The 12,981-nt window shown below is 42.1% G+C and overlaps 1 protein-coding gene and 1 long non-coding RNA gene across 2 annotated transcripts; one reads left to right on the top strand and one right to left on the bottom strand.

The window, feature by feature from the left end:
- Positions 1–825: 825 nt before the first annotated feature.
- Positions 826–8,030, top strand: LOC123168462 (uncharacterized). Its single transcript, XR_006484358.1, has 3 exons — positions 826–1,172; positions 6,097–7,304; positions 7,650–8,030. It is a non-coding gene; the product is annotated as an uncharacterized lncRNA (long non-coding RNA).
- LOC123168460 (probable LRR receptor-like serine/threonine-protein kinase At3g47570) lies at positions 1,770–5,748 on the bottom strand. Its single transcript, XM_044586347.1, has 2 exons — positions 2,665–5,748; positions 1,770–2,252 (listed from the first exon to the last, which is right to left on the bottom strand). The coding sequence occupies exons 1-2, from the start codon at positions 5,696–5,698 to the stop codon at positions 1,831–1,833; spliced, it is 3,456 nt and encodes a 1,151-aa protein (XP_044442282.1). The 5' UTR covers positions 5,699–5,748; the 3' UTR covers positions 1,770–1,830.
- Positions 8,031–12,981: the final 4,951 nt, after the last annotated feature.

The following is a 12,981-nucleotide window of genomic DNA, read 5'->3' as shown; positions in this document are numbered from 1 at the left end:
TGCCCTCCGACGATACTAGACGCATCATCGAGACGAGGATAGAATGTGGGAGATATTATTCCTACTAAAGGGCCGCCGTCGCCACACAACCCCAACCAAGACACTGAACCTAACAAGAACGAGAACGGCGTCCCTCCCGCCGGCAGTGGTCTGAGATCTTCTGCACCTCCATGGCCCAAGGCTACCGGAGATTTTGTTTTACTTAGTTAATAATTAATAATCATTGTAACTTAGTGTATTTCATTTATGTCCAACGATCAGGCCAAGACAAATTTATTTTTTAAACTTTTACTAGTACTTCATCTGTACTCACATTTTTTTGATCTTATTATCATAGTTTTGCTTCTTCTTCAATTGCTTTGCAAAAATTAGATCTTCGTACAAACATTGATTTAGCGATTGCTAAAAACGTCTTTCACATATGCTTTAACTTTTTCAGTGGATTGCTTTATTTTGGAACCTTGATAAGTGCCGCAAGTGTGGCACATACACATGACAACTTTCAATATTTTTGATGACAATTTTAGTGACGTGAGGATGTCAACTTTAGTTATCAATCATGAGAATTTTTTGTTTGGTCACTTAGTAGCTGAAATTAAGTTCCTTATGGTTGATAGAGTGTTTAGTCCGCAGAAACTTCATAGGTCTCAAAACAGTGTTGCAGATTGCCTGCTAAGGTATAGTCGGAGCGAGCTACGGCTATGTGGCTCGGCAGAGCACCCCCATGTATCGAGGATCTCTTGCCAAGAGATTGTAGCGCTACCATAATGAAATAAAACCCCTTTGATCTCGCAAAAAATAAATAAATAGAAAATTAGTTTTTTATTTTAGATGACAACTTTGAATTGTAAAAAATGCAGGGCAGAAGTGCTTCGTGTCACAGGTGTAACATCATTTGAGTTTTTTGTGCGCTGCGCCCATTGCGCCGTTCGTTCGTCATCTTCGTTCCGTTCTGAGAGTCTCTCCCCCAAATTTTTCCTTCGGGGCGGCAAGGTGAAGAGGCAGCTTTAAGACCCAGAGGCAGCGGCAGGAGCTTGCGGAGGCCACCGCTGCCGCCGTCTAGGGTTCAAGCTGGCAGATCGTGCCACCGGCACCGCCAGCCAAGTTCGCCCGCGGCGAGGACAAGCAACGACTGTATCCTGTGTCGGCGTTCCGCGTCAAAGAGAGAGCAGGTCTGAGCATACGATCTTCTTCGCTTCCGTAAAATTCGTTGGGGGGAAAGAGCGGTTGCTTCCAAATCGATCGCGCAGTTTCCTCTGATTCTCCTGCAATCCGTCTAACCGCGTCAGCACTAGAGGAAACTACTGGGATTTCTCGAAATTTTGTTGCATGTGTCTGTACAAACAGGGGTTCATATTTTGATAATTCTGTTAGAAATGTCGGATGCTAGCATGTTACTCCCCGAATGTACTATGTCGAAAATTTCATTCTACTCTGTTAGACCGTCAGTGTGTCAGGTAAACTTGATATTCATCAGTCATGCTATCAAAACATATCTTCATGCTAGTTACAGTTTCACTAATAGTAGAGGTTACTGTGTAAAGTTCTTCACTCAAATATCGTGAAGGTCAACAGCGAAGAAAGCAAATGAATAAACATCAAGAATATAGTGCTTTTTAGGCAAGTGTTGCTTTTAACCCAATTTTTTCAGAGTATGCCGTGGTAACTGACTTTTGCACATTTTTATATAAAGTACTGTATGAAATAGTTAGTTTATTTTCTTCCTGACATTTCCCTTGAACTCAAAGCCACAGGTCCCACAAGCAGTGTAAACATACAAATTAGAGTAAAACTGCTGAATGTACTTACAGATGAAAATTTCGTTGGATTTTATTCGAACAAACGAATTACAGATATTTCATTTGTTCGCTCATGTAGTCCTAAAAATGTTTCTTTGATTGACATGACTTCAGTATAAACTTCTTGCATAGTTGGTCGGTCTTTTGGTGAATCCACAGAGCATTTTAGACCTAGTTTCACCAGTTGCATTGTACATTCTTGCATGCCAACCATTACATGTGTCCCATGGCCTGAAGATTTACTTGTGTGTTCGCCCTGGTATTGTGGAATGAGACTGGGCTCTAGAATATCACCAATCTTGTGGGGAAATGCCAGTTCCACAAACTTGTGGAGACTATGTCCATCCTTAAACATCTCATCTGTTGGGTTCTTTCCCATCACCATTTCTATCAGAATAATTCCATAGCTGTAGACATCCCCCTCAGTAGACATTTTGCTACCCATGCCATACTCTGCAAAATTTGCAAATATGTCCAGTAAAATCCTTTCAGCTGCTTAATCAATTACTCCCTCCGTCAGGAAATACTTGTCATCAAAATGAATAAAAGGTGATGTATCTAGATGTATATTAGTTCTAGATACATCCTTTTTTATTCATTTTGATGACAAGTATTTCCAGACGGAGGGAGTATATGTAATATTAGTTTGAAAATGACTGTATTTGTTTCTTCATTGAAAGCACATTATAGTGGATACTTAGTTTAGGTCTACATAATTCTGGTGCTCCAGTACATCATTTTTTTCTTGGTAAAGGTAAACATGATTTCCTTTTGGAAATAAAGGGCAGGGGGTAAACATGATTTTTCAAGGAAGTACAACTTAATTTGAATATATTGACAATAAAAGAATGAAATGTCTACTCACCTGGTGCAATGTATCCAATTGATCCTCTTGCCCCTATCAAGCTTTTGGATGGATGGTCATAAAGAAACTTTGATAATCCAAAGTCACCAACACGAGCACACATGTCATCGTCCAAAAGGACATTGCTTGGCTTTAGATCACAATGGATCAAAGGAGGCATGCATCTGTTATGGAGATAGTCCAAGGCAGCAGCTATGTCTGTTGCAATTCTTATCCTTAACCCAAGATTCAGTGGCCTTTTTGAGCCATGATTTTCTGGTACTGGATGAAGCCAACTTTCTAGGCTACCATTTGACATGTGTTCAAGAACTAGAGCTTTGAACTCATTTCCTGATGGATCAAATGTAGAACACATGCTTATCACTCTTACGAGATTTCGATGGCGTGTGTTTTTCAGGGCCTCACACTCAGCAATGAAACTTTTTGATGCTCCATCTTGATCAAGCCTGAACACCTTGACTGCAGCTATGCGTGGTTCAGCCAAAAATGTACCTGTATAGACAGATCCACACCCTCCCTCTCCAACCAGGTTAATAGAAGAGAAACCACCTGTTGCCTTGTATAGATCATGATATGAAAATCTTTTCCACCCCTCGGAATGCTGGTTGATTGGTTGTTTAGTTGGTTCCCGCTTTCTGTGTACAATGGCTATGGCACATATGAGTGAGACTAGAACAATGGTAACAATAGGAACCACCACCATTAGAACATATGAACTCCTTTTTCTTTTGAATGTGGACTTAATACAAGGTTGTAGTTGCAGCATTTGAGAATTTGTGCACAGATTTTTGTTTCCTTGGATGAGCACCAGACTTGAATTGCCAAACACACCAGTTGTAGGTACTGGCCCTTGAAAGTTGTTGAAGGACAGATTCAGAAGCTGCAAAGAGCTGAATGACTCGAAGAAGCTTGGAATTTCACCAGACAAGCTGTTCTGCGACAGATCCATCTCAACAACGCCTCGCAGGTTCATAAAAGATCCAGGAATGCCACCTTGAAGATAATTTGTATCCAAACGAAGCGATTCCAAGTGAAGGCACTGGCCGAGACTGTTGGGAATTTTTCCAGATAGCTGGTTGTTGGAGAGATTAAGGAGCTCAAGATTATTTAAGCTGCTAACTTCTGATGGTATCAGTCCGGTTAGTTGGTTATATGATAAGTCTAAGCCTTCAGAAAGTGAGGAAATAGAAAACAGTTTTGGAGGGATGCTTCCATGAAAGGTATTACAAGAAAGGTTTAGTCTAGTCAGGCTTCTGCATCCTGCTAAACTGGCAGGTATCGACCCACTTAATATGTTCTTCTCCAGATAAAGTTCACTTAGCTTCTCAAGGTTTCCAATTGATCGTGGGACTTCTCCAGAAAAAATGTTTTCTGCTAAATTCAGGACAAACAGAGTCTGAATATTTCCAAGTGTAGCAGGAATATTCCCTGAGAGGAAATTTCTCTCCATATGAATAAGAGTGAGACTGCTGAGATTTCCTATATCTGGATGTATGAAACCAGTTATTTGGTTATCATTCAGAAGCAACCACTGTAAGTTTTTCGGAAGATTGCCAATGGAAGTAGGTAACTCTCCTTGAAGATTATTCCTATCCAAGTATAACATTTGCAACTGGGTGCAACTTGTTAGTGAGGACAAGAAAGTCCAGTCACCAGCTTCAAGCAGATTGTCACCCAGATCTAGAGTGACCAAGTTTGTCAAAGACCCCAGAGAAGGAATGACACCACCGAATGCGTTATTGCGGAGGCCAAGGTATTTTAGGTCAGAGGCATTTGCCAAAGAAGCAGGTACTGGGCCATCAAACTGGTTACCTTGCATTACCAACATCTGAATTCTTGGAAGTGTATGGCCAATGGATGTTGGTATTCTCCCAGATAGCTGGTTGGCTCCAAGGCCAAGATAAGTTAGAGATGGGATTGCATATATGGTTGGAGGAACTGTGCCTGACAAGTTGTTATATGTCATGTCTAATACTTGCAAACCTGCAAGGCTACCTAAGCTCTCTGGAATGGTCTCTTGCAAGTTGTTCAGAGCAAGCAAGAGGAACGATAGGGAGGAAAAGTTCCCTAATGAGCTAGGTATGCTCCCTGAAAGGTTATTGCTAGTGAAGCTAAGATATTTCAAGGGCGAGGATGCATGAGAGAAGGATGGGATTGACCCGGAAAAACCATTGTAAGAGAGATTTAAGGTGTAAAGCAATGAGCTATTGAATAGTGCGGGAGGGATCTCTCCATGGAGCTTGTTTGATGCAAGGTTGAGGTAAGCAAGCGAGGAGGAATTCGCTAGGAAGCGTGGAATTTCTCCTGTGAACGCATTGTTGTTGAGAGCAAGCTTGGTAAGACGTGAGTTGCCTCCTAGGAACTGAGGAATGGGGCCTGAAAGTTTGTTCGTAGCAAAGGATAATATAGAAAGGTTCCGAAGCAAGGCAAACCCGGGTGGGATGTGCCCCTGAAGAAAGTTATCACTAAGAACAAGCTGCTCCAGGGATGGACTTTGAGCAAGATCTGAAGGGATCTCACCTTCCAGGAGGTTGCTTGACAGGCTTATGATCTCCAGGCGGGAACACATTGACAGTGCATTCGGGATCACGCCGCCTATGGAGTTGATGCTGAGGTTGAGTTGTCTGAGTTGTGCCAGGCGGCCTATCTCCGGGGGAATGCTGCCACTGATCTTATTGTCTGGCATGTTTATCCTGGTCAAGAAACTGAGGTTTCCAATGCAAGGAGGAATCTGACCGGTAAGGTTCAGCGACATGAGGTCTAGCGCGACAACACGAGGCGCTGCGCTCTGCACGGTGCTGCATGTCACACCACGCCATTGGCAGAAGCTCTGGGAGTCGTGTCGCCATGTTGCCAGCGCTCCAGTGGTGCGGTTGCTGGCAAGGCCAGACTTGAGGCAGAGGAGCGTCTGTAGGTCGGCGTCAGAGTTGTTCCAAGATGGAGCTGCGGCATCGAGGGAGTGCGTGCAGGGGAAGAAGAAGGCCACCAAAAAGGTCGATAGAGAAAGAAGCAGTGTAGGGAAAGATGGTTCCATGTGAGTAGCTAGATGAAAATTGCTTCATGTGTGTGTTTTAGCTTGATTAATTTGGATTTATGCGCATCACACCGCTTTCTGTATGTGGCTGGGGGAGGGGGGGGGAGGGGGGATGTGATTAATTTGGATTGGTATGCGCATGCAACAACACCGCTTTCTGTATGTGGCTGGGGGGGGGGGTGTGGGTGGGGGGGGGGGGAGGGGGGATGTTACTTCTGAGCAACAGTCAAAAATTGTGCAACAATGTTGGCAAGTTCCTTTTCCAAAAAAAGAACAAGTTGGCAAGTTGGTTGAGACAGTGGCGTATGTTGCATTGCCATAGATGCTCTTTTATAATTCTACCAAAATGCTTTTGAATGTACAGTACTGATTTATTGGTTCACTATTGATCTTGGCAGGTTAAGGACTCAGAAGTCAGTACTGGCAGATTGAAAGTTGTTTTCATGCCACGTGTTTCTCGATTATATTAGTCAAAGAATTATTTTATAAGCCCAAGCCGCCGGAAATGGCTAAGTCAAACTCGAACGGGAAAGGGATAAATCCAATACAAACTTTTTTGAAAAGGTATGGCGAACAATTCTCAGGCAGAACCTATCTTTAGGATTTACCATTTAAATATCAGTAGAGTAGACTGCAATCTTTTTGCCTGGGTGTTTACCAGTAACAGAATAACAGACAAAATGGCACCGTCTTTATTCTGCACTCACGAGAATTTTCCAACATTTGTAGGAGCACTGTGCGCAAATGTGCTACTCACAGACGGTCGCATGGTACTAACCATATTAAGTTCCAGTTGTAAATAATTTGATTGTGGCGAACTTCACCAAACTAGCTTAATTTACTACTCCCTCCATCCCAAAATAATCAACTTTATACTAAAGTTAGTACAAAGTTATACTAAGCTTCCGATACTTATTTTAGGACGGAGGGAGTATGATGCAAAACCACTTGTTTATATGAGTGGTCGCTTTCTGTTTCAGTTGTGGTGGTTGGTTTGGCTGCCAAACTTCATTGATCTTGGCAAGTTTGAATTGTCGTCTTGTAGCTAGATAGTGATACTTTATGCAATAGATACACATTTCTTTTGCACATTGTAGAAACAAAGATAAAGACGTCTAATTTTAATTTTCTGTGATGTTGATACTTGATACAAGCACAGTTTGTCGCACATGCCTTATTGGATTATATACCGAGGAAGGTGCCGTGATGGTACACAAGTTGATCGCTCCGTCTAGCCACTTGGACTATAGTAAGTTTCTGACTCCAACTGCTCAATGGATGACGCTCAAGGCACCCTCCATGGGATGATGCACATTATATATGCACATATTTGGTGCCTAGCATTCTCGACTTGTGCCTCATCAAGCCAACTGCTCCTGATTCCTGGAGCGGTAAAAAGAGCGAGCTTTGGGATTGGCAGCAATGGCTACGAAACCACTAGTTGGCTCTCCGCTCTCGGCCTCTCCTGCTGCTCAAAGCACCCCTGACCCTGGCTTTCCAACCGGTGTTGCTGCTCAAGGCACCCCCACCCCTGGCCCTTCCAATGGTGGTGGTGGTACTGGTGCTGCTGCTCCAGTCCCCGACGGTGGCCCTAAAAGTGGCAGCGGTGAGTACATATGTTTTTGCTTTCTTACTCAATTTTTCAACGTTTGGTCTTTGTCATCCACAGCTGATTTTTTACACCGAATTAACGCAAACCAACTAAAAAGAGTTTTTATTCGCAAGTCAAGCTGGCTTGCCTGTTGGGTTACAGTTTGAGAGGAAACGCTAACAAGTAGTACAGGATGCAACCAGTTAATTAAAGTGGAAAAACTTTACTTTTGTTTACATAGCAATACAAGTTAATGCTAATTGTTGTTACTTCTTATGTGATCATCTTAGTTAAGTGAAGCTTTTATCATACGATTAGTAGTGAAGTTAACAGTTGTTTATTGGATGCTTGTGATTGCAGGGAATCCAATTGGGTCACCTCCCGTGTTTCACGGATAAGTTCTTGTTCTGCTTCGGATCTCCGACCTTGTCTTGTGCAAGTTTCAAACTGTAATATGTTTGTTCCCAGTTCGGTCGAGGGTTCGACCGCCCTCTTGTTCGTTAAGCATGGAGTTTGAATGTTTGATAACCACAACCTTGGTTCTTATAACTGATGTTGTTTTAAGTATGGATATATGGCTTGAATAGTGAATACACACATCTGATCAATAGTATCTATGGGTCTAAAGCAGTGTAATTCAGATGCCATCGATCTGTGACATTATTCAAGTTGTATGTCGAGGTTAAACATGAGATGCGTGTGGCAAGGTCAAACACAGAATATATGTTGAGGTGAAATGAAGACCTGTGTTGCAGTGTGGAGTGCGTATTCTTCTTTTTTTTTTCCTTTTCTCTCGGCTTGGGAGCTATTTACATCAACATGGGAGAAGGAGTGGAGTATTACATTATGCCGCATCGAGTAGGTTCTGTGAAATTGGCAAACCATACAATTTAGAAGTTAACACTGAAGGATTGTAGGCTTGCTTATCCATTTTTCATATCTAAACTATACAATTTGTCTCCACCCCTAATTATACATTTATTTAGGGCAGTACAAATGGGCACTCTAGAGCTCTCTTGTGCATCCACCCTCCCGAGACACCCGATTTAGTGAATGGGATGTCCACCATGATCGTCACACCTCACTTGTAGGGGGGATACCCCCCCCCCCCCCACCCACCCACTCTGAACCAGCCCTTTTGTCCAAGCTTCCAAGGCAAAGAAGATGTCACATGTGTCATACATAATGCCATTTATTTTTGCTGGCCTTTGTTACCCTAAAGGTGTATGGGCTAGAAACTACTAGAGTGGGCCAAACATATCCCTTGGATATAGATCCTAATGGTTTCTCGTTCACAGGCCCAACTATATATTCCTCAGTAACCCTTCTCTAAACTATAACCCTAGAGACCATCCGCCGCAACCCATCTTGAACCACTCCACCGCCGCCACGCATCTCACTTGCCACATTTCAACATGATGGCTCCACGTCGTCCCTATTGATAAGGCATGATTCACCTTCCTCTAGCTCACCTCTTTCGCTAAATCCCAATCACAGTTTCCATTGTTTCTCCACCTTCCCATCTAGCATCCTAAAATACTACTAGCTCACAACTCAAATCTTCATCCATAGAGAAAGAAAGGGAGGAATTCAACATCAAATCTAGATCTACATAAGCATATTGCTTCCAATAAATCCATGTCGGTAAGAAGATTCCCCTCCCAGGAAAAACCCTAGAATCATCATGGATGGAAAAAGCAACCGGCACCACCACCAAGCTCACAAAGTCACAATATTATCCATCTCTCACGATCCATCTTTCATGCCAAATTTGTAAACATCGCCTGATTACTCACTAGAACCACCACATCCACCTGAAGAATTTATATCAATTTCATCGGCATACTAACCCAAATTGATGCAGGATGCACCTTCACCTAAAAAGACAATATTGGAGCAACCAACACTAGTACTAAGCCCACCATATTCTCCATGTTATGTGCCATATCTGCCAACATCGCCAGATTACTCACAAGATCCACCAAGTCCAGCTAAAGAAATTTTGCCGTTTTCATCGGTGTACTTACCAGGATTGCAGGAGCCACCTTCACCTCAAGAGACATATTCGCCAACATCACCGGCTTACTTTCTAGAAATATCAACATCACCGACATACCCACCAAGAACACCGATGTCACCGAATCTAGAGAAGTCATTGATGTACAACCGAACCCGGCCTCCTTCAAACATTAGCGAGTGTTCTCCGGCACCAACTAATTATCCACCGAAGTCACATGTATGCTATATGCGTTTGTCAATGTATGACACAACTACTCATTACTCCCGATCAATTTGGCACTCATTGGTGGTCTTCACTACCTTATGACAAAACTTTGTAGAAACTGGAATCAAAGGAATTTCTTCATCATACTATCCAACTCTATTACACCCTAATGACCCTTCAAGTGACCAACACTTGACACCCCAATTAAATTCACCATCCCACTTGCTGCCCTCTAGCCAAGAGCACCAAGGTTGAATGCTTCTTTTAATCGGCTTGGAACAAACCTTAATATTTAACACTTCTAGTTTTACTTTTTGAGAAACACTTCTAGTCTTGATATATGGTGCATACTAAAAACTATATAATATGCTTTATCCTTCTATATTACCATGCATATATTTTATTGCAATAATATGTATTGGACGATCACATACTAGTATTGTATTGTCATTGTTTTGACATGAGCTAGCCAAATATTATTTTAGTGATTTTTTGTTTTAGTAGGATAAATATACCCAATGCACTACACAACAAAAATTATATTCGGATACATGTAGTAGAAATGCATTGAAGTCAAGTGTGCATGGTTAGGTAAAAAAAATATCATCAACAATTTTGTTGTGCAGTGATTTTGTTTGATGTTTGGGATGAACACATGCAATGCGAGAGGTAGGAGGACTGATAAAGCTTGATCCTGATCATCGTACCTAGTACTAAGTATTTAGATTCCAAATAATAGTAATATTAACATGTTCTCAAAATCAATGTATCAATAAATCTGTTAGATGTACTATAGATCAAGGCCATTTTGTATATAAGTATGGTGTATAAGATGTGGATTAGTTAGAGGCATGGGCGAGCCGTATAGGCCTCGGAGGATGGACATGCGGTCCTGTGCAATTACCTAATAGGCATGGGCGAGGCCGTATCGGCCTCAGAGGATGGACGTGCGGTCCTATGAAAAACAATTACCTAATAGTTAATCAAATAGCATAACCCTTTTCATGTAATGGTCTAAAAAACATTCAAAGAATTCCACATCCTGTGGTGAACCTCTATAGGTCCGAGTCTAGATCCACCTCTCTACTTGATGGCTCCTCGGCTAGCAATACTGTTGATATCCTACGAGTTCTGGGTTTCTTATTGCATGTGTGTCAGTAATTGGGTGGTTTAGTAGCACCATGCTTGGAAATATCCATTTGCAACGTTAAGGTACCCAGAAATCCAAGGCCTTTTGGGCTTTCTGAAAAGCTTATACCAGAGGGCATATGAAAGGATATCTAATTCCCTATGTGGGTTTTAGTGTAAATGACACATGGTTAGAGGACTAACCATGATTACAAAGTACATGGACATGTATTAGTCCTAAAGGTTGAAAGTAAAGGTCGATGATGACCTCCTCCTATTCTAAGAGAGGTAAGAAAGACTACACATTTAAATTATGCATGCTTTCCCTTTGATTGAGTCTTAAGAAAGCTGTATTACAAAGAGGGGGCAAATGATGATCTCAGAGTTGATCCCTAGTCCCTTGACATGCCCTGAAGACCTCCTAAGTTCCCTCCAAAAGTGCCACCAAAACTTCCAAGGGAAAGCTCCTTAAGATAAACTTATCCACATGAAATTTGGTCATCCCTCCAGAGGTGCCTTTGGTTGATATCAGTAGCTCTGGTCGGATGCTCGCCCGAATTCAGGCCTAGAATCTAGGTTGCCCAAATTCTTGATGTCTACTACGCAACTTCTATTCTTGTAGGCTCTGTTGGGCCTCCAAGCGCAGAGTTTTGTAGGGCAGCAACACATTTCTCTCAAGTGGATGACCTACGGTTTATCAATCCGTAGGAGGTGTAGGATGAAGATGGTCTCCCTTAAACAACCGTACAATCAAATACAAGAAATCTCTTGTGTCCCCAACGCACCCAATACAATGGTAAATTATACAGGTGCACTAGTTCGGCGAAGAGATGGTGATACAAGTGTAGTATGGATAGTAGATATAGGTTTTTGTAATCCAAAATAATAAAAACAGCAAGGTAACAAGTAGTAAAAGTGGGCACAAACGTTTCTGCAATGCTCGGACACAAGACCTAGGGTTCAAACTTTCACTAGTGCAATCTGTCAACAGTGCTAACATAACTGAATCATATAATTACCCCTCAACGTGCGACAAAGAATCACTCCAAAGTTCTTATGAATAGTGGAGAACATTAGATGAAATTGTTGTAGGTAGCAAACCACCTAAATGTTATCCTTTTCGATCAATCTATTGAGTCATCCCCATAAGTTTCACAAACAGACCTAGAGTTCATACTAAAATAACACCATATGATACGCTATCAAACGTCACAACGTAATTGGGTGATTATAAAGATGCTCTACAGGTATCTCCGAAGGTGTTTGTTGGGTTGGCATAGATCGAGATTAGGATTTCTCACTCCGAGTATCGGAGAGGTATCTCTGGGCCCTCTCGGTAATGCACATCATAAGAAGCCTTGCAAGCAAAGTGACTAATGAGTTAGTTGCGGGATGATGTATTACGGAACGAGTAAAGAGACTTGCCGGTAACGAGATTGAACTAGGTATGAAGATACCGACGATCGAATCTCGGGCAAGTAACATACCGATGACAAAGGGAATAACGTATGTTGTCATAATGGTTCGACCGATAAAGATCTTAGTAGAATATGTAGGAGCCAATATGAGCATCCAGGTTCCGTTGTGTTGGAAATATGCCCTAGAGGCAATAATAAAATGGTTATTATTATATTTCCTTGTTCATGATAATTGTCTATTGTTCATGCTATAATTGTATTAACCGAAAACCGTAATACATGTGTGAATACATAGACCACAACATGTCCTTAGTGAGCCTCTAGTTGACTAGCTCGTTGATCAATAGATGGTTGTGGTTTCCTGACCATGGACATTGGATGTCGTTGATAACGGGATCACATCATTAGGAGAATGATGTGATGGACAAGACCCAATCCTAAGCATAGCACAAGATCGTGTAGTTCGTTTGCTAGAGCTTTTCTAATGTCAAGTACCATTTCCTTAGACCATGAGATTGTGCAACTCCTGGATGCCATAGGAATGCTTTGGGTGTATCAAACGTCACAACGTAACTGGGTGACTATAAAGGTGCACTACAGGTATCTCCGAAAGTGTCTGTTGGGTTGGCACGAATCGAGACTGGGATTTGTCACTCCGTATGACAGAGAGGTATCTTTGGGCCCACTCGATAACGCATCATCATAATGAGCTCAATGTGACTAAGGAGTTATTCACGGGATCATGCGTAACGGAACGAGTAAAGATACTTGCCGGTAATGAGATTGAATGAGGTATGGGGATACCGACGATCAAATCTCGGGCAATTAACATACCGATGGACAAATTGAATTGCATACGGGATTGATTGAATCCCCGACATCGTGGTTCAGCCGATGAGATCATCGTGGAACATGTGGGAGC

The sequence above is a fragment of the Triticum aestivum genome, chromosome 7D (assembly GCF_018294505.1).
Source record: "Triticum aestivum cultivar Chinese Spring chromosome 7D, IWGSC CS RefSeq v2.1, whole genome shotgun sequence".
Lineage (NCBI taxonomy): Eukaryota > Viridiplantae > Streptophyta > Magnoliopsida > Poales > Poaceae > Triticum > Triticum aestivum.
This window is presented reverse-complemented; position numbering and strand designations above follow the sequence as displayed.

Coding starts and splice junctions, on each gene's coding strand:
- LOC123168460 (XM_044586347.1), bottom strand. CDS start 5,698: ATGGAACCATCTTTCCCTACACTGCTTCTTTCTCTATCGACCTTTTTG. Junction 2,253..2,664: donor AATTGGATACATTGCACCAG/GTGAGTAGACAT, acceptor CAAATTTTGCAG/AGTATGGCATGGGTAGCAAA.